This window comes from Aquila chrysaetos, chromosome 20 (genome assembly GCF_900496995.4).
Source record: "Aquila chrysaetos chrysaetos chromosome 20, bAquChr1.4, whole genome shotgun sequence".
In the NCBI taxonomy this organism is placed as follows: Eukaryota; Metazoa; Chordata; class Aves; order Accipitriformes; family Accipitridae; genus Aquila; species Aquila chrysaetos.
The window spans coordinates 13,806,665-13,827,732 of NC_044023.1; the positions used below are offsets into that span (position 1 = coordinate 13,806,665).

Below are 21,068 nucleotides of genomic sequence, written 5' to 3' on the forward strand. Positions count from 1 at the left end.
GAAACAACCCTGCAGCCACCAATGGCAGTGAAGAAGGAAGGGGAGGAGATGCTCCAGGCGCCGGAGCAGAGATTCCCCTGCAGCCCGTGGTGAAGACCATGGTGAGGCAGGCTGTCCCCCTGCAGTCCATGGAGGTCCACGGTGGAGCAGATCTCCACCTGCACCCCGGGGAGGACCCCACGCCAGAGCAGGTGGGTGCCCGAAGGAGGCTGTGACCCCGTGGGAAGCCCGCGCTGGAGCAGGCTCCTGGCAGGACCTGCGGATCTGTGGAGAGAGGAGCCCACGGAGCAGGTTTTCTGGCAGGACTTGTGACCCCGTGGGGGACTCACACTGGAGCAGTGTGCTCCTGAAGGACCGCACGCCATGGAAGGGACCCATGCTGGAGCAGTTTGTGAAGGACTGCACGCTGTGGGAAGGACGCACGTTGGAGAAGTTCATGGAGGACTGTCTCCTGTGGGAGGGACCCCACGCTGGAGCATGGGAAGAGTGTGATGAGTGCTGCCCCTGAGGAGGATGAAGTGACAGAGATAATGTGTGATGAAGTGACCGCAAACCCCATTTCCCATCCCCCTGTCCAGCTGAGGAGGGGGGAGTGATAGAACGGCTTTGGTGGGCGCCTGGAGTCCAGCCAGGGCCAACCCATCACATGGAGATAGACAAAGTGCATTACAAAATAGAATGAAATTACATTGTGATTGGGAATTTCGAAAACAAGGGCTGTGTGTGACTCCTTTACAATGGAATGAAAGTGTATGTGATTGGAATCAGGTGAAGGCGCATTTACAAGGTGCGTTTGCTACTAGTATTGCAAGAGAGATCTAAGATCTTGCACAGATATTACAAGATCAAATGGGAAATACACAAAATTAGCAGACAAGAGGTTTTTGAAGAATTGTCTAATAGTAGTAAATGGTTAAATCCAAAAACATGGCTTGAAGGTTTAAATCTGTGTCTCTGAATTTGTATTGCTGTTGGAGGGTTATTAATCATTTGTATGTTTGTAGCAATCAGAATCATCTGGGGAGCAGTACAAGGATTGCATCATTCCAAAGTTAGAGTCCTCACTGCCTTCCTCGTGAATCTGATGTTCCTAAACAAAAGAGGGAGAGATGTGGGAGCAGCTCGGAACACCTGTCATTTGAATCAAGAGTGAACGTTAGAATTTGTTGTGCTGCATGTTTGCCAAGCCTTTAAAGAACTAGTTTTACAAGGTCAGGTCAGAGGATTGCCTGGTGTGTGCCTGGGAAGATGTGACTGAAGACAGTCACGAGTTGAACAAACAACTGATATTATATACATCCTGTTCGGCTGCATGCCCTTAGTTCCTTCCAGATCCTTGTGGAAACATATATAAGTCTGATCCTTTTGTGAAATAAACGGAATCTTGTACAGATATCTTGAGTGGTTAATCCAGTCTCCACATTCCAGCATGGTTTGGATAGGTAAATACAAAACCAGAGAGTGCAGGAAGGAGAGAGCAAATCAAAGAAATGGGTTTGTAGATGTGGAAAAGGAGAACATGCTTGTATCATTACAAGGGAGGGTCAGTTCGTTTGTAAAGAAGAAAACTGCTGCTAGGAATTGAAATCAGGATGGTGTGACAAGCAGTTTGCTAAGTGATATGGGCAGGTATTAGGGGAAAAATGCAGCAAGGACAGAATTCAGTAAGGAGCTGCAAACAGCCTTACAGGAGCTTAGGCAGTGCCAAGGAATAAGGAATCCTGCAAGCAAAGGTCTGGTTTCAGGGATCTGAAGGGGGGATGACAGACAGGTAAAAAAAGTGGCTTCCAAAGTAGTAGCCTGAATAGACTCAGCATTTGTATCATCTTACATTTCAGTCAGAAAACTATAAAGAAACATTGAAGTACTTATACAGGTATCCAGTGTTATATTTCTAAAACTGGTCATGTAGGGTTTCTATCCCAGAGCCTCAGACATTAAGCTTAGCCACTGGCCATTATATTTTACAGGCCAAGTTTTCAAGAGATCAAGATTTCTTGACATGTTTTTGCACCTGCAGTTGCAAAGAGGTATACAGAACCAAGTCTGACTATCAGCTCTTCAGGAACACTTCATGTTATGAGAATCTTAAGATAAAAATACTCCCAAGCTCCTGAAAGCGCTCAACACCTATAGCACTGGAAACCCTGATGGGTAAGCGAGTCCTATCACTGTGATGTGAAATGTGAGCAATGGGGAGAAGAATTAATGCACTTCAGGGGGGGAAACATGCCCTCACACAGACAGTATCTCCACATAAAAGCTGGGAATTAGTCAGAACCAACCCTGGGCTGTGTTTGGGCTGTTTTTTCTTCTCAGTCTTGTCAGGCAACAATGCATGATTTGTTGAAGTGAGATTTAATTAGAACAGCACAGATGTTTTCATTCCTTTGTCCTATTTTTCAGTAATGCTCATTTCTCTTCTTCCATTGCAGATTAAAATAGTAAACCTTATGGCTCTAATATGACCTGCAGTTTTCTGTATCTGTTGTCTCCCACCATTTTCCCTTCTCCTTTCAAAAAGCCAAAAGCAAGACAGCTTCACTAGGGCCACAAATTGCTCTGAATTGCACACCTCACACTCCCTTGAATACAGGTGTAGCTTACTTAGCTACTGAGTATCTCTGTCAGCTTTGCAATTTTGTGTCCATAAACTATTTAAATATGGGCCTGACCCAGCTTCCCCAATACAAAAGCAATACATTTCAAAAAACAGAAGAACTGTATCTGATGCTTCTATCAGCTGTCACATTGTGTCACATTGCCAAGCAACAACATCGGAGCACCTTATATTTTTCCACTTTATTAAAGACAAGTGAAAGGAAGCTTCTCTTTGTAACTCCAGACAATTATGATCTTCAGAATTACTCTGAATTAAAACCTATCAGACAGTCCTTTTCCTTCATGAGGATGATAAAGGATGCAGTGAGCTACCCAGTATAAGTAAAACACTGAACCTTGCCCCCCAGGAGACACCTGTGCTCATCTCTGAGGTTACAGAGCTGGCTCCGGCACATATAGGTGGGTTTGTATTTGGGTATTATGGACCATGCTCATTAGTCCTGCAAAGCTGCGGCTCATTAACTCCCACCTCCCTCAGCACAGATCCATGCAGGCAGAAGGCCAAGGACAGCACTTCATCCCAAGCACACAGCTTAAACAAGGCAGCCCAGAAAGCAATGGTCACAGGGCTAAACCCAGCCTAGTGTTGAAGGACATATCTGTCTCCAGCTCCAGGCAGCATTTCAGGTCTCATCTCCCTACCACTCATATATCAACAAAGCCAGGACAGATTTTTTTTTTTTCTTTTTTCTTTTTTTTTTTTTTATCTTGTTGATACCAAATTTCAACCACATACTTCTTCATTTAGCTCCAAACCCAGGTCCAGGCTGGCGTGCATTCCTGCCAAGCCCCGTTTCATTTCTGGCCACGACAGCCCTTTCCCAGCACAGCAGCCCCAGAGCACCCCACGCCGCTCTCACTGGCAGTGGCAGCTCCAGCCCCCAGGTCACACATGGCCATTTCCAATAGGGGACCTGAAGAATTTGGCCTCTACCTGCTAGGAACCCTTATTTTCACACACAGCTGGGGCACAGCCAGTGAAGCCGCAGCCTGGGAGATCTTCCCCACCACCCAGCCACACCAGGCCGAGCAAGGCTTGCTCGCAGGCTACCCTGCGGTCACAGCGAGGGGGTCTGAGGCAGCAAGGGTCTACCATTACAGCACGCAGCCGGCTCCAGGCTGACCGAGGCCGGGACAACTGGGGCGATGGTGCCGCGGGGCCCAGCGCTCCGCTCTTTATCCGTCTGCCCTCCCCTGACCTCCCCAACATGGCGGCGGGGAAGCGCCCGCCAGTCCTCACTAGCGCTGTCGCAATAGCGCCTCGCTTTCGCTGCGCTTTACGGTAAGGCCGCAAAGCGGGAAAGAAGGCGACCGGCTGAGGCAGTTACGGGCGGAGCAGAGGCCGCCATGGACCGGAGGAAGAAGCCGCTGGACGTAGCCGCCTCCTCGGTGAGTGAGCGAACCTGGCCGAGGCCGGAAAGAAGCAAACGGCTTATAAGGGTGTGAGGGCGGCCAGGTGTGCCCCGTTACCCGCAGCTGCGGGCTCCCGCGGGCGGGCCCGGCCGGCGCAGGCCGTGCGGCTCGGGCCGGGGCCGCGCTGGTGCGAGCCGCTTCCAGGGAAAGCAGGACACCGGGGGGTGTTTGCTGCCTCCTCTCCTTGACCCCGGCCCACTGAAGTAAACACTCTTTAAAGCAAATGCTGATTTACAGGGCCACGTTGTAACGCCGTGCGTCACGCCTTCTGAAGTCACGTCTTGGTTTGGGGGGAGGGGGCCTAGCCCCTTCGCCTTCCTGGCCACTTAATCTGAGTGTGCCAGGGCTGAATTTGCCCCCATTCGTGATGTAATGATAAAATTGAAATGTGAGTATATTTCCTGATTTCTTCTAAGCGACAGGAGGTCCCTGTCTTGGCAAATCGCCCTCCAGCCCTTAGGGGTGGCGAGGTGGTGCTCCTCCCTGCTCTCCAGCAGCCTGTTAACAAGGGACCGCTGCCAAACACGTCGTCTTTCCAAATAAACAGTTAATGCAAACTGTGGGTTGCTGCATATGAAATATTTAACATTGAATTTTTGGATGATTGCTTCTAAGCAGTGGGCTGGAGGAAGGGTTAATTTACCACACTGCCTCATTGTTACAGGGACCTGAAAAGCAAATGCGTTGGTGTTTGGGACAAATATTAATACCAAAGCCTTCCACTTTCCTGATTTAATGTACATCTGTGAAATCTGTCTCTGTAGGACTTGCAGGGAAAGTGGCACAATATCCTCTTCCAGACTAGGTTTTTTAATGTAATTTCAAGACAATACCCCTGCTGGTGATGTTTCCTAATAAAAGACAAGATAGGCATTGGTCGTAGATGGCAATGCTACTTACGTATTTATTAAAAAAAAAGAAAGAAAATCTAAAACTATATAAACAGTATATAAAGCAGTGGGAAAGTATATATACGTTATGAAAGCAAACTTTTATCAATTCTTTTCTGAGACAGGATTTTATTCATTATGTAGCGGTTAGAAGTTTCCTTTTCAAATTCAGTAGTGTTATTAGTCCTTCTCTATTTGTTTGCCATCAGGAGGCTGGTAGAATCTATATAGAATTATGTCTGTCTTTTTCCAATTATATATCAAAGGATCAAGGATATCTTTGGGGGGGGTTTAAATCCCTAATCATAATTTGCATTCTGTGGGTTTTGTATATTGTTTGCTGTAAACTGAAGAGTGATCTTTGTGATTGGATCAGCACTTCAAAGTTCCACAAAAAAATGCAATCAAATGCTCATATAACTGTAAATGCCAGATTGTTTGATTGGAAATACAGTTATTACTTTATTACAGTAACTGATGTATATGCATGTGATATGTCTTGGTTATTTATTTGTTTATTTTGCTGTTGATGTAGTTGGTAGATCTCAAAGCAGAACTCTTCCGAAAGCAAGAAGAATTCAAGAAAGAAAAGCTATTGAAAGATGCTGGCATCTTTGCAAAGCCCAAAACTTCTAATAAGGTAGAAATATTTTTCCATTGTTGTTTTTGTCATTCTTTCTCCTTAAAGTAAGGAAGTTCATATTCAAATCTAAACAAATAAATAGTTAGAGCTATGTTACTATTCACATGTAAAACCTACATGATGAGGATGTTCTTCAAATTTCATTTCCAGGTGAGATTCTTGTGCACAACGGAAAACTTATCTCATGCTTATGCCTATCTAAATCACCACTTAATCTTTGTTCTCCAGGGAGCCACAGCTTTTGTAACTGTAGGAAAAGATGTTTCCTTTTTTCTCCACAATTTTGTATGCTTCTCTGAAAAATGGAGGATGAGACACTCTTGATAAATGCTCTGCTGTCTGTTCCTCTGTATCGCAGTGTATAATAATGAATACACAATTATCTCTCACGTTTTACTCTTTACTGCACATGGGGTTTTATTCGTTCTGTAGCTTTCTAGTAGTAGAATATAGTAATTGCTGCCACATTTGAAGAACATGCAGCATTTACAGTGTTACACTGTACATGGGCAAAGTGATTGTATTTTATATCTAAAATGAAGGTAACAGAAACAATGCATGGCTTTCTTATTACTTTAGTTATCAGCAAGATTGTTCTTATTAATTTTTTTTTAATCTTAACATCTTTGCCAGAATAGATTTTGTCTGATTTCTGAGTGCTTTTTTTTTTCCCCACTTCTCAGCCTGTCCTTAACTATTATGTCATACTGCAGTCTGTAATTTTAGGACATACCTGCTGCATCCTACAGCAGAGTAGGTATAGTCTCAACTCAAACATGTTTAAGATGTTATTTACAAAGTCTTTCATGATTGATTTGCAAAGTTTGCATTATGGAGTTGAAATATTTTTTAATCATTACCATTTCAATATTTTTCTTTCTTTCTTTCTTTATTGTTATAAAATTGTACTCCACAGAAACCAAGCATCTGGAACAAACAAAACACAGGAGTTGCAAATCGAGCTGAGAAAGATGTTGAGCAGAAGACAGAAGAGGAGCATATATTAGATAAATCAAGGTAACTCTTAGGCTCTGTAAGAAAGGAAAGTTTTGTAGAACTTGTTTTTCAGTGTTTAGAAAAGCACATAAAGCAAGTTATGCATGTTTTGGACCAGCAGTTCTCATTAGACCAACCGGTAACACCAGCATCAATTCCATGCTCTTTACCAGTAATGTACAAACTGCATCCCAGCAGTCTCATGCTCTAGGGATACCTGTCCTCACATTATCATCGCTGTCTAAGTATGTCAGGTTACTGATTTTTGAAAGTCATCTTTAGAATTAGAAGCCAGGGCAGCAATGTATCAGAATCCTATAGTAAAGTGTTTCTTGGACTTGACAGAAAATGCCTCACTTTGTTGCAAGATTTACCTCATCTTCTAAATGAGTTAGTTGTACAATAAGATATATGTTGAAAATGCAGTTTATAAGGCATTTGCTGTTTTTCTGTAAGCAGTTCCTTGCTCTTCAAAATTGTCTTCTACCATTCCAGAAATTAGCTAAGGTCTTATCTTCAGTTTCTAAGATTAAGTGAATTAGCTAAGGTCTTATCTTCAGTTTCTAAGATTAAGTGTAACTCCATGTTTTCTTTTTTTCTTTTTTTTTTTTTTTTCCCTATAAAACAGTATTTCAGTATCTGCAAATAGTGGTCTAGCTTCCAGTATTTATCTGACAGACTGTAGTAGTTAGATAAAGGTGGAATACTTGTTACATCCTGTTCCTGCCTACTTGACAAAACACACTTAAGATTAATTCTGTAACTTCGCTAAAATTATTTTCAGTACTCTGGAACTGGATATCTATGTATCTTCAGAAATGTCAGTTAAGGTTCAAACAAAAACCAGGCATAAGTCAGCTTCTAGTAAGCATTTCAAGCACTCCTGGTACTTTCCCGTTCCATTTATCTAAGGCTAAATTGGTCATTTTGAACTGTGTTTGGAATTGGTGGGATTGCAATGTTAAGTTTTTTTTTTTCTTTTTCAGGAAGAAACTAGAAGAGAAAGCAAAGCTGTATGAGAAAATGACAAAAGGCGACTTTCCAGGTGAACAAAACTAGTCTAAATGAGTATTTTATGTATATATATATATATATATAAAATTTTTTTGTAAAGTTCACCCTAAAAGTTGGTATTTCTGAATGTCTGGTGATTTACAGAAGCTATGCTATGAATTCACTGCTTGTCTTCTAACGTGGGAATTTTTTTTTTGGAGTTATTATACAAAGTGATTGACATGGGTTATTCTGCTTTGAAAGGGAGAAAAATATAGGTACTAGAGAAAATAAAATTACTTTTTGAAGGACAGCCTGTCCTAGTAAAGCACTATTGGCTTGTTTCACTCACTCATTCATTAAGTGGGTGGAATATATTCTGTTTTTTTCAATACAGAATCTTAGAAAAACAAAATTAATCTATTCTCCATTATGCAGTCTTTGGATTGCATTGCTGATGTTCTGTCCTGCATTCTGATTCTTGGACCTTTATGAGGAGAACAGGACCAGGAGGGGAGTCTGGCTGGTCCATATGGGAATGCCAGTCATGCAGCTAATAGGGTTAGAGAATTCTAATCTGTCCCTTTTTTCTCTCATTCAGTCCCCTGCAAGAAGTAATTATTAAAATAGAATCCAAATCTCCTTGCAATTAATCTCCAATGTTTTCTTTACTACTGTCTATCTTCGTCCATACGACCCCACTACTTTTCTCCACTTTTTAGAAAAGTACTCTAGTGACTGCTTAACTACTGCCAACACACCAAATGTTAAGCATCAAAAAAGTATTTGAACTGTTACATAACAAACCCTATACTTCTGAAGTAGTTAATGAGCAGAGAATATTTTAGTGCAAAGACTGCAACCTTTTCTGTATTGTACACAAACAATTAATTGCTTTAAAATACCCTAAAACTTCTATTCAGAAATAGTGGTTATCACTGTGGAGCCTATTTATAGCTCCAAGTTTGTTTGGCATTGAATGAGATTTAAGTATTCCCCAATAGTGTGGTCAAGGGCTTTGCTGGCAGCTGAAAAGCTGATTGTGGCTATTTTGTATTGATTTTGTGCTCAGATCTGTTCTTTTCATGGCTTTTCTCTAAGAATCGATTTTCTGCCTTAGATGAAGAAACTGAGGATTTGTACCTAGTGGATTTTACTCAGAAGATCATAGACAAACAGCACGAAGTACAGGAACTGTATCAGAGCGAAGCTGCTAGAAAGACTTTAGAAAAAGAGACAGATGATGAGGAAACTCAACCTGAAATGGATATACCACCACCTGAGGACCCAGACGAAGAATGGTTGGTACTACTGATTGGGCTAAGCTGTCCTGACTAGTCTGTTTCTTGACAATTGCATGAGAAAGTAATTTTACCCTCCAAAGTAGGTGGAGCAGCACCTTTTTTTTTTTGTTAATACTACCTATTGAGAAGAAGTGGTAACATTCTTTCATTTCACATCTTGTTAAAAGGCAGTCCTTCATGTTACTTTCCTTTCCATGTAGGTAACACTGCAATAGAATCTATGTCTAGGATTTTGAGATATCAATCAGGGAAATGTACTATAAGTGAGACTTCGTAATATCCGCTTTTATTTTCTTGCATAGTTTATGGGAGTTCTGATCGCAGTATTGATACAATTTTATGCTTTGATGTTTTGAATTGAAATGTACTTTAGCAAAACTTGGGGGTTTTATTGTATCCACCTTCCCTTCTCTAACTGTGCGTGACTTACAAAATGAGCAGTTGTTTTTTGTTGTGTGACCTCCTCGTAAAGGAGAGAAACTCTGATGGAAAAAGAACACTGTTTTCTAGCATTTCTTCCACTGTTTAACTGCAGCACAGCAAACAGTCTGTGACAATTTTCTGTGACATTCCAAGTAACCACTAGTTTTTCATCCAAGACGTTAGGAATAATTATGAAACCAGTCTGACTGGACATTTTCCTTGCCCATTTGTTTAAAAAGCTTGTGGAAGAGAGATTTTACTTCTGGTAATCAGTTTAAAACAGCAGTAACCAATACGAAACGGAGCACCCCCGTTCTCCAGTTTATTAGGCCAAGATAAGATTTGCAATGTAATGTTTCAGAATAAATTGGGAGAATGAATCCAGCAGAGTACCAGAAGACTGCTAGGTTGGAAAGGCAGGTATACCCATTACCAGCATCTTACTGAAATTCAAGACGAAACTATCAATGAGCGATGGGCTCAAACTACTTTATGCTGTCATCACCGTGAAGTATCAGAAATTTAAACTGATATGTTTTACCGTTCACATGGTGCTTTTCTATCATTGCCTACATCTCACTTCAGTGACATGTATTATTATTAATATATTGTCCTTCTCAGTGAGGCCATATCCTAATGAGGATATTTGGTTGCTAGCATAATTAATGCTAATTATTCTGCAGCCATAGTTACATCTTTATTATAGAGAATGCAGACTTTTTTTTCTACTGATGTTATGCTATAATAAAAACCAAAGGGTACTGAGTATATAGTAAGCTGTAGATATCCTTAGAAATTATATAAAAGTCTTAACTTACTGAAAGCACAGATCTTTAAAAGTTTGGTTTTGGGGAACTAGATAGCCAGTCATACTTTTTCAGATGTAATAGTAATTCTTTAGAATGGGATAATTGAGGCAGCTTGATGCTAAAGAACTTTCTAGCATTACAGGACAATAAGTATAGCTCTTAACAGCTTTTTCAACAACTGTAAATTAAGTGTTCAGTACTATAAAGAGTTGAATAAGAAGCACAATATGCGCTTCAAGGGAACATTTTGCTTGCATTTTTAGTCAGCCTTTGTTATGCCAGTTGAATGAATGCTATCAGCCTGTTCTAAATGAGCTTTATATTGATAATTGAAATACATTGTAGCAATTTCATATCCGCAAGAAGTCAATGCCACATCATTATTTTCACCATGGGAAGCAAGTACTAGGCTCAGTTTTATTTTGGTGTGAAAACTACATGACATTGTAACTTTTGAACATTTTTTTACACCATCTTATTGTCAAGGCAAAGAGCCATCTCAAAGGGAGACTGAGTAAATGTCTGTAATAAAACTGTCATATGCCCTGTTCAGAATGTATCCACTTAACCTGTGAGTCTGTTAATTGAAAGGTAGAAGAAACTGTCACACATGGACAGACTGAGAGGTGACAAATACTCTTTGGAAAGTGTTACTGCTTCTGTCTTCTGGTTCTGAGTTCTGTAAATCTGCAAATAGAAGTTCTGCATAAAATTTCCTTTGCTTTCATTATAGGGTTGATTATGTTGATTTCTTGGGCCGATCTAGACGCTGTATGAAGAAGGATTTGCCAAGTCTACTTAAAATGGATCAGGAGCTTCAAGGGAAAAGGTGTGGTTTCTCTAATAGAAGTGCATGTTCCTTGCAGTATTTAACATACATATTTTTAATGAGAAGGAAGAGAGGCTGTGCTTTGTTACCCCATTCTCAATCCAGAATTGTTGATGCTACTGCTTTCTCTAGATTTACTTTAGACCAACTTCTGATGGTTACATTGTGCCTTAAAAAATAGACAGACTAGCTACAGAACAATTGTGCATGACTGTGATTTTATCAAAACTTTCTATTATAAAGTCAGATAGTATTCCAAGGCTTCTATTTTACTTCACCTTGGCACCTGACCATTTGAAATACATGGCTGGTGTGTTGGTTTTAAATTGCCACAGAATGGAGACCATGGATATCAAATAAAAGCCCAAATGAAATTTTTAATAAACTACTAAGGGACACATTTTGATGTAAACATTGACTAGATCTATAACATCACTTACGGAGCATAGTTTGCAGAGAAAAGTTCTCATAAATTGACTTAGCAATCTCTCAGATATTTGATGCATCTTTTAAAACTGTGGTCCTTGTATGGAAATTGTATTTTATTATACCTTCCAGAAAATGCCAGAGAAGTGATTTCTGGTTCTGTTTAACCTGGAAACTGATGATGGTCTTTTACCAATTCCAAATTCATAATGACGTTCAAAGTGAATTTGGTAGATCTCCATTTGTTTGGTTTTGCTCTTCTGTTAAGCAGCTGTTTAACAGCTCTTCTGTTAAAATTATTATGGCAGCACTGAGAATAGCTTTCAGAAAATAATCTAAAGTCACCTCAACTGAGCCCTTACTGTTGCTGAAGTGAAAATTCTTCCATGCTACCAACTCAGTAGTGTGTTCTCTATATTTTAAACATAAGATGGCGACCATGAGTGCTTTGAAATTGCAGTCTCTGCATTGATATGGATGACAATTGGTTGGCAAAAAAAGCTTTAGCCAGACAATAAAAGAAAAAGATCCTGCTGCTTCTCTAGGGGCAAACAAAAATATTTCCCATATTGGGTATTAATATTTGGCATGGACTTCTAGGTTAAACTAATGGCTAACTTTTTGTTATTTCAGATACCCTTCATTTTCTTATGTTAAATCTGAAATGTTTCTGTATGTGATTGCTAGAATCCCAACAAATACCAATAAAAGTGATTATTTCATCTCCCATTCTGTGATTTGATGATTCAATAAAACTTCTGAGAAAGGACATCATTTTGTTTAAGTCTTTTAATAACATGTCTACTAGTACCTTGTTTCAGAGGTAGTTTTGTATTTCTGTCTTCACAATATACCATAGTCATCAATGTTGCATCACTAAATGGTGCCTATAATGACCTATGTTTTGTAAAAACTGCAATAGTGGATCAGACCCAATCATACTTTCACTGTTTGATACCATAAAACTGGTAAGTTCTGCTCTGTAATCCCTAACTTTTGTTGTTGTTGTTGTTGTTGTTGTTAATTAGTCAAGGTCCTGATGGGAATACTCTGTTATCTGAAGACATGAGAAGAGAACTTCAGAGGCAGCAGTGGGAAAAAGAAGAAGAAGAAGCCCTCAGAAAACCCATGGGACCCATACATTATGAGGACATTCGAGAAAATGGTATACTTCCATACTTTATATCACTTATCTTTATATCACCAAAGAGATTAGTTTTAGAGGAAGCAAGGGAAAGTTACTTCTTGTGCCTGTATGGCAAAGTATAGGTATGTGTTAAGCCACATGTGTAATAAACATTTGTCCTGGTTTCAGCTGGGATAGAGTTAATTGTCTTCCTAGTAGCTGGTATAGTGCTATGTTTTTGAGTTTGGTATGAGAAGAATGTTGATAACACTGACATTTTCAGTTGTTGCTAAGTAATGTTTAGTCTAAAGTCAAGGATTTTTCAGCTTCTCATGCCCAGCCAACAAGAAGGCTGGAGGGGCACAAGAAGTTGGGAGGGGACACAGCCAGGACAGCTGACCCAAACTGGCCAAAGGGATATTCCATACCATGTGACATCACATCTAGTGTATAAACTGGGGGGGGGGGGGGGGGGATCGCTGCTCAGGGACTAACTGGGCGTCAGTTGGCAGGTGGTGAGCAATTGCATTGTGCATCACTTGTATATTCCAATCCTTTTATTATTACTATTGTAATTTTATTAGTGTTATTATTATCATTATTAGTTTCTTCTTTTCTGTTCTATTAAACTGTTCTTATCTCAACCCATGAGTTTTACTTTTTTTTCCCCGATTCTCTCCCCCATCCCACTGGGTGGCGGAGGGGGGAAGTCAGTGAGCGGCTGCATGCTGCTTAGTTGCTGGCTGGGGTTAAACCACAACACCATTCAAATTACCAGTACATAAGTCTACATAAGTCTAGATTTATTTTTCCTCAAATTGTATTTTTCTCAAATGCATTTTTCAAATTTCATTACCTCCTCCTGTGTTCTCCTTCAGGAAGCTTCACTTCATGCATCATCTAAAACAAGCCCTTTTTAGCCATCTAAAACTAATGCAAAGTATATTGTTGGGATTAATTCCGTGCCTGAAATCAGGGTGCATGGTGCTTGTAGTTACTGTCAATTATAAACTAAATGTAACTTAAATGTATTGATTTTCTTCTTTTCAGAGGCCAGACAGCTTGGTGTTGGTTACTTTGCCTTTTCTCGTGACAAAGAACTTAGGAATAAACAACGGGCAACGCTGGATATGCTACGAGAGCAGGTACGAGTTTAAAGAGCAAATTGGGGTATGATGGCATCCTACTTTCAGTGGTCACTGTCTTTGATTTGTTGTATAAGTCTTATACCAAGTGATGCCCACAGCTGATTCAAAAAAAAAATTGGGCCTCTTTTTCCCTGTTGAAACATAGTACTTGATAAGGATTGCTTTTACTTGTTTAGTAAAGGAAGATATGTAGTTGATTATAATAACAAAGGAAGATTAATTCATGTTTTTCTTTGCTGTTAAGACACTTGATCAGAGAACTAAACGTGAACAGTTAAAAGAAAAAAGGAAGGCAGCGCTAGATGCAAGGCTGTCTAAACTTCGAGCACGGAAGATTAAGAAATTAAGGGAAGCTGGATTAGAGGAAGAGGCAGAAAAATTGGAGAATGGAGGTATGATCTGCCTTTTAAAGTTAAATACTTGCTATTTCATCTTGTACTTGATTCATGGACAGGCATACTCTAATTGATTTAGGTTTGGACATTCAATATATTGGTATTACATATTCTGTATATACAATTAGTATAACTGTTACAATGGTGAGTGTTCATATAACTGTGTGTAGATAAGAAATCATGGCAGAAATAGCTTAATAATCCAGGTAGAAATGTGATATGTAGATTGTAGGCTTTTTTTGATTCACACCTGACAGCAGGAATTATATGGGTTAATTATGCCTGTTGAGGTTAGAGCTGCTGAAATTTTACTGGCTTCTTTTTTAAAGATGAAGTAGAATAAAAAGTAGTAACAAGTTAATTTTGATATCATATAATATACAATCCTACAGTTTCAGTGCAGTCTGTAAATTGGACATACAGCTGACTTTAGGATTTAGGATGATGAATATGAGTTCTAATCCCATCTCTGTGCTGTCTCCCTTATGACACTACTAGTCACTTGTACTGTCTGTCTCCTACTGTAAAATGTAGCTAATATTTCACTATGTCAGAATTCTATGCAAGGGATTAACTGTGAAGCGTTCTGGAAACGAACACGAATATGCCACTGCTAACTGTTACTGTTGTTCAGAAGAATAAGAATGCAAATTGTTTTCTCCAGTAAATGAAATGGAGATAACATGCTAATGTTCTTATTTTTACCTCATTTTCTAGCTTCAGTATAATACTCAGCACATGCCTTTGTGGGTTATTAGGCAATAGATTTTCAGCAGTCTTTTTGATACAACTAGAAAGCTAATGAAGTGTCTCTTGGTAGATATGCTTCCTGATTATCTGGCTTACCTATTATCTTTTCTGAACTAATATGCAGTAATTAAAAAAAAAAAAAAAAAAAACCACCTCCCCGCTCAGATGCATTTCATTATTAGAATGAAATTAGATCACTAGTATGAGCTCTATAAATGCAAATAACTCTTGCTTCCTATTCCTCCTATGAAATTCATATAGATTTTATCCCATTATTAATAAAAACTACTATCTCTTTCCATAACATAGAGTTGAAAGGTGCTACTGATGAACCGGAAGCTCCGAGAGTTACTGCAGCAAGTAGAAAGGTAGAGGTTGTCATCCAGGAGAGAAGAGATACAAAGCCTGGTGTGCCTTATGTCCGAGAGTGGGATAAAGGCAAAGGTAAGGAAATGTTGATTCAGAAACATTGTTTGGAAGCAGTGTGCACAGTGCTACTTTCAGTTCTATTTTGTGATAAAGTATGGTAAGACTGAGAAGCAATGAAATACTTTCTCCCTTTGTAATGATGACTATCTAGTGTCCAGTGCAGTAATTGACAAGGCATGCATTAGTGCCAGTATCTGCTATAATATCCCCGTAATTTTTTCTTCTGTATGAATTACTCTATTTCTGGATGATCCAGAGAGGTTGGCAGAATGACAAATTTCATAGATCATAAGATTTACTGTCTTTCAGTGTGATCTTGATGCATTTCTGTAGTTTGTGCTACGTGACAGCAGGATGTATTACACTGAAACAGATACAGGACAATACTAAAAAGTGATGCGAGCAGAGACCACTTCAGTAACAACATCCCACCTTGAAGCATCTTCCTTGTCACAACACCAACTGATGGCTGTCTTCTAGATCCTTCTCAACCCATTAAGTCATTTTGCACCGTTAATCTAACCTCATGCACATTCTTGTAGTCTGATGCCCGACTTCTAAGTAAAAGCAAACAAGAATAGGCAATGCACATAAATGTCCACCTTCTTTAGTACTTGTGTAAGAGCAGCATTCCTGTTCTGTGCAATACTGATACTTCCAGCTTCTTTTTACTTTTCACAGTCTCTTTGTGTTCAGTTAATGAACATCGTTGTGAGGGGAAACTTTGTGGTGCCATTAAAAACCAAAATTTTCAGGTCCTATCTGTTAAATCTTTATCCTGCCTGACACTGGTTTTCTCCTACCTCTGAGGAATCCTAGTATCTGACTGACACCCAAGCAGCACTGTACTACACAACAGGTATTACACCCAGAAAGCAGAGGACAGCTTACTCTAAAATGTGAAGTAAAATAACTGTAGTTCACTGAACATAAATTTAACACAAGCATCTAAATTAGTATAAGAAGAGATACACAAAACAACTCACTCTCTTAGATGCTTTCCTCCTTACTATTTCATTTTTTTAATATATTTTTACCAAAGCAAAGGAAGAAGTCCTGCTCTGATTGGGGCTCTATTTTGCTACATCAGACAAATGTGTAGCCTTTCTGTATCAAAATTTTCTACTTCATTTCTTACAGAAGTCTTGATAGACATGAATACTGAAAAGAATTTTACTGGTTTTAGAGAGTAGTTTTGGGAGACACCTTCGGAGTAGGTTTTGGGGATATCTTTTTTTAAGTGTGGTGATCTTGAGCTGTCATTCCATTGCAGTACTTCAGAACTATTTTTAATCAGAAATCAGCAGCTGTCATAGTAACTAGAATATCTACTTCTGTTGAAATAAAGAAGTTACTGGTTTTCACCTGTGCCCACTAGAGATAATCTCATCATCTCCATCTTCTAATAACTAAGCTCTTAATGTTTTGATTGGTTAGTATTTTGATTCACACCTAACTAGTCATTTTTCATAACCAATGACCACATTGTAAAACGATCTTAAAGTGAGTAGGATGAGTTATATAGCAGATGGTGGTTATCTTTAATGCTCAATGCTTTTGTTCCTGCTCTGTAAAGAAAGTGGACTGCCAGCTTAGCCAGCAATCTAATACTAGAGGGAAAAGTAATTGTAAATGGCTTTTCACAGCTGCATCTTCTCTATTTGCTAATTTGTTTTCCCTCCTTTCTGACTGATCTTCAGACCCTGAAATCTATATTCAATCTACCATTTTCCCTGTTTCTAACAGAACTGATGTTTGGACAATGGTCAAAGAAACAGGAAGAACTGAGAGATGAGCGAGATCCAGAATTTGCACCACCTTCTGATTACTTTATGGGACAAAAGAAAGATGATAATTACAGAAGTCAGAATTTGAACAGTCCTGAAACCTCCTCTGAAAAACTGGAAACGGAGACAGCACAAAACCAACAGATGCCATCAGTGCAGGCCAACGGCAGCAGCACTGAAGGCGTGCCACCGTCAGTGCAGGCTTACAACAGTAATGTTCAAGATCAGTCAGCATCAACAGAGGCCTGTGGCAGTGACACTCAAGACGCGCCATCATCAGCGGAGGATGACAGTAGTGATGATGAGGATATGCTGCCATCAGCACAGGCATATGGCTATGGTCCTCAAGGTGTGCCGCCATCGATGCAGGCTTATGGCTATGGCACTCAAGATGTACTGTCATCAATGCAGGCTTACGGCTATTGCACTCATGATATGCCATTTCCAATGCAGGCTTATGGCTACGGCACTCAAGGTATGCTGCCACCAATGCACGGTTACGGCTACAGCACTCATGATATGCCATTTTCAATGCAGGCTTACGGCTACGGCGCACAAGATGTGCCGCCAGCAATGCAGGCCTATGGCTGCAGCGCTCAAGGTGTGCCACCACCAATGCAGGCCTGCGGCTGCAGCACCCAAGATGTGCCCCCACCAATGCAGGCCTGTGGCTGCAGCGCTCAAGATGTGCCATCGTCAGTGCAGGCCTGTGGCTGCAGCGCCCAAGATGTGCCATCATCAGTGCAGGCCTGTGGCTGCAGCGCCGAAGATGTGGCACCTTCAGCGCAGGCCAACAGCAGTGACACTCAAAATCAGGAACCACTTTACCAAAGTTTAGATGATATGCTGTCCTATTACAGACAAGTGACTTGAACTGAGCGAAAAGATAAGCATGAATCGTGATTTAAAGAACTGAAATAGAATTATCTTCTCAGCAAGAATATTATTTTCCCACATCTGGGAAAAATAAGTTTCTGTAAGTAGATCAAAATAAATCCTGGAGACCTAAGTTGTTTTACATCACAGCTGTACTTTTGCCCTGTTGGTTCTTTATTTTTTTTCCCTCTTTATTAAAATTATGTGATTTTTTTTTTTTTTTTGGCATTACTTAATTTAGTTTAGTACATGTTTCATTTCGGTTCTTTGTCACTTATACCTGAACTTTGGGGTATATTCATGGCTTGCTTTCAAAAGATGAACTCTTCCTTTACTCTGTCGCTCCCCAGCTAGCTTCTGGTTTGGAGGTACTACAAGTTCAGTGATATCTGTAGAAACAGTATTGAAATGGCAGGCCCTCTGCTGCTAAATACAGAATGGTTTTAGGAATTTTGTTACCTACTTAATCTCCTGCCTTTACGAAGTGCAGAATATTATCTAGTGAACAGTGGTGGAGAGTAGTTCACATGGTTGTAATGGCTTCTGCATTCCTGAGGTCTGTATATAACTTATAATTCTGTGAACCAAATTAAAGTGGAGAGAGGCATTGCAGAAATCAGTAAATAATGATGGTTAGACTAAGAGTAAACACTTCACTAAAGTAGAAGTCTTGACACCTGAAATTACTGTCTCACTGGTTTAGAAAATGCTCTCATAATTTTCCAAGTGCATTTTTCTTGCATCATCTGTTGTACTTACGGCTTTATTTTATTTAAAACTTTTTTCCAAAAACTGTGATATAGCAGTCATTATATATAAAAGCAGACCAACCTCTACCAAACAAGCTTTTATTTCAGAATCTTAGTAAACGAGAATAATTCTTGTTTACCATGTAGAACATTTTTATTTCTGAAGCTCATTTAGATGCCCCATTTGTATTTTAAAAGCTCACACGAGGGTAAGACCTAGAAAAGCGGGTTAGAATGGGCAGTTTCATAGACTGTCTGAAGTTAAATGACGATACTGTCAAAATAGTGAACATTTTGAACAAAATAGTGAACTAGCCAAAGAGACAGAGATAATGTGCTACTCTTGTGTGCTTCATTCAGATCTCAGGCTGCTTTGCAAAGCCTGTTGAACAGCAATGTGTTCAAGGTGACTGAGCAAACTTAGCGGCATGCGGAACACATTCACTGTCCCCAAACTCTGTTTTAACCTCAGCTAGTAAACACACTGTATCACTGGCTTTTGCACAGGAATTTGCAGAGCAGGAATAACACCTCACAGGAGGAATAACACTCCACAAGAGCACAGGTGGTACCATTTTAAAGCCACAAAATACCCCAGTCTTATCCTTCCCAAATGTTTAAGAGACTGGAGCTTTATGATAACTTTGGGTTTCTGTTTCTCTGAACAGACCTAGAACTTGAGGATAGTATGGCACTATTAATGGCCACATCCACCTGAAATGCACTGAAGGCTTAGCAGCAGCTCATTGTTTCTGCTGCTGCTGACACTGACCTAAACTCAGCTGTTGCGTGTGGTGTTAGGGCGTATATTTCTTCCTTTCCTTGAGTCTCTTCAGTATGAATAAAGAACCTGAAAATAAATAATGATCATATACTAATGACTGAAAGGAAGAGGAAGATGTTACAAACCCATCTGGTTTTACCAAATGTGAATGCAGGCTTTTTTTCTCATAAATTTGGTACAATCTCAGGTTACTCAATATCCATGAGATGGCAGTCTAGTCTTACTGATTTGCTATAAGAAATTCTGCCAGTATATACCTATTTTCTGCTATTTATTTCATAATAACATTGAAGTAGTCTCTGATGAGCCTGATCTGAGAAGAATTTTTCAAATGCTGTGTCACCTCGCATTTAATTTTGTGTCTGAAACAGTTGCATTGTATTTTAGCAGCTTTCTACCACAAAGGTAAGAAGTGGTCAAAACACAAATTTCAAATTTGACTAGTTAGGAAAACAGTCTCCTTTCAGTGCCACCAGTTGTTGAACTTGTACATAGAAACAGATGTTAAATATTGTAATGTTTCGTAAAGAAGTGTTTGGTTGCCCACAGAGTAAGCAAGGCAAAAGCTAATTGCTAAGCTAGAGTTATTTGCAAAGACCCTACTACTTCTTAAGGGTACCAGACTACTTTGATTAAATTTCCTAGGTATCCACTACCAGATTTCACTGCTGTGCCTCACCATACCTTTGTCCTCATGCTTAAGTGGTACGGGAACATGTCTGACATCATCTTGACAAAAGTGACTTAATAGTGACTGTCATGTTTAAACTAACTAATTAGGGCAGACTGGTTGTTACAGCACTAGCACAGGAAATGAAGGACCTCATTCAGATTCCTACCGTCTTTCTGGGAAAGCTTTGTTCAAATGATGTAACTTTTATGTACATGAGTGAATGGTAAGTTTGGACTCAAAACAGCTTAGCTGTATGTTGGAATAAATGCTGGAATAAACATCTAAGATTTCACTTGTAATGGGCAATTTCAATGTGTGAGGCAGGGTAGAATTGGTTTCCAGCTTAGAAAAGCTGCTTTTTAAAACAGGTAATGCATTTAGAAGTATTTTATGAAATCTATTGGAAGAACAATCCCTTTTGACCAGAGATGCTTTAACTAATCCATATTTAAATTTCATAGCAAGGAAGAATTTAGTACTATAGTTTCTTGGTTCCTACAAATAAGATCAGACTGAATGAGCAATTCTGTTTGAAAGAAATTGAAGAAAAGATTTTAAAAACTGACGTGTTTTATATTTTTGAAAGGTCATAACTTAGAAACCACTGTAATGCCCTTGGAAGATGGGGGTTCAAATGATACCATTACAGTTTGGAGAAAAGAGAAATGGAAGATGGAGATTGGCGGGCCTGCTAAAGGCTGCAAAGGAATCACTAGTCCATGCAAGTTAGACCCAGGAGCTCTGTGCTTGAACTGCCATTGTATCTCTGTGTTACATTGTGTCCTTCTTTTTGTTTAAGGCAGCTGTGGGAGGGAGGATCAACTAGAACGTAAAAGCATGACAAATTCCCTAGTGTTTTGAAGCTCACTGGGCAGTGCAGTGAAGCAATTTAGGATGTTTTGGGTTGTGTACTTCACGCTTTTTTAGCCACTCTCAGTCTAGAATCACAGCACAGTACAACTATTTATTAATTAAGCTTCAGAATATTATTCTGAAGTAAGAT

At 39.6% G+C, this 21,068-nt stretch overlaps 1 protein-coding gene across 1 annotated transcript; it reads left to right on the top strand.

The window, feature by feature from the left end:
• Positions 1-3,793: 3,793 nt before the first annotated feature.
• On the top strand, positions 3,794-20,350 carry CCDC174 (coiled-coil domain containing 174). The gene is made up of 11 exons (XM_030043590.2): positions 3,794-4,011; positions 5,461-5,565; positions 6,485-6,585; positions 7,551-7,609; positions 8,678-8,858; positions 10,827-10,922; positions 12,377-12,513; positions 13,525-13,619; positions 13,867-14,014; positions 15,077-15,211; positions 16,943-20,350. Exons 1-11 carry the CDS (start codon positions 3,970-3,972, stop codon positions 17,854-17,856), a joined length of 2,013 nt encoding a protein of 670 aa, XP_029899450.1. The 5' UTR covers positions 3,794-3,969; the 3' UTR covers positions 17,857-20,350.
• Positions 20,351-21,068: the final 718 nt, after the last annotated feature.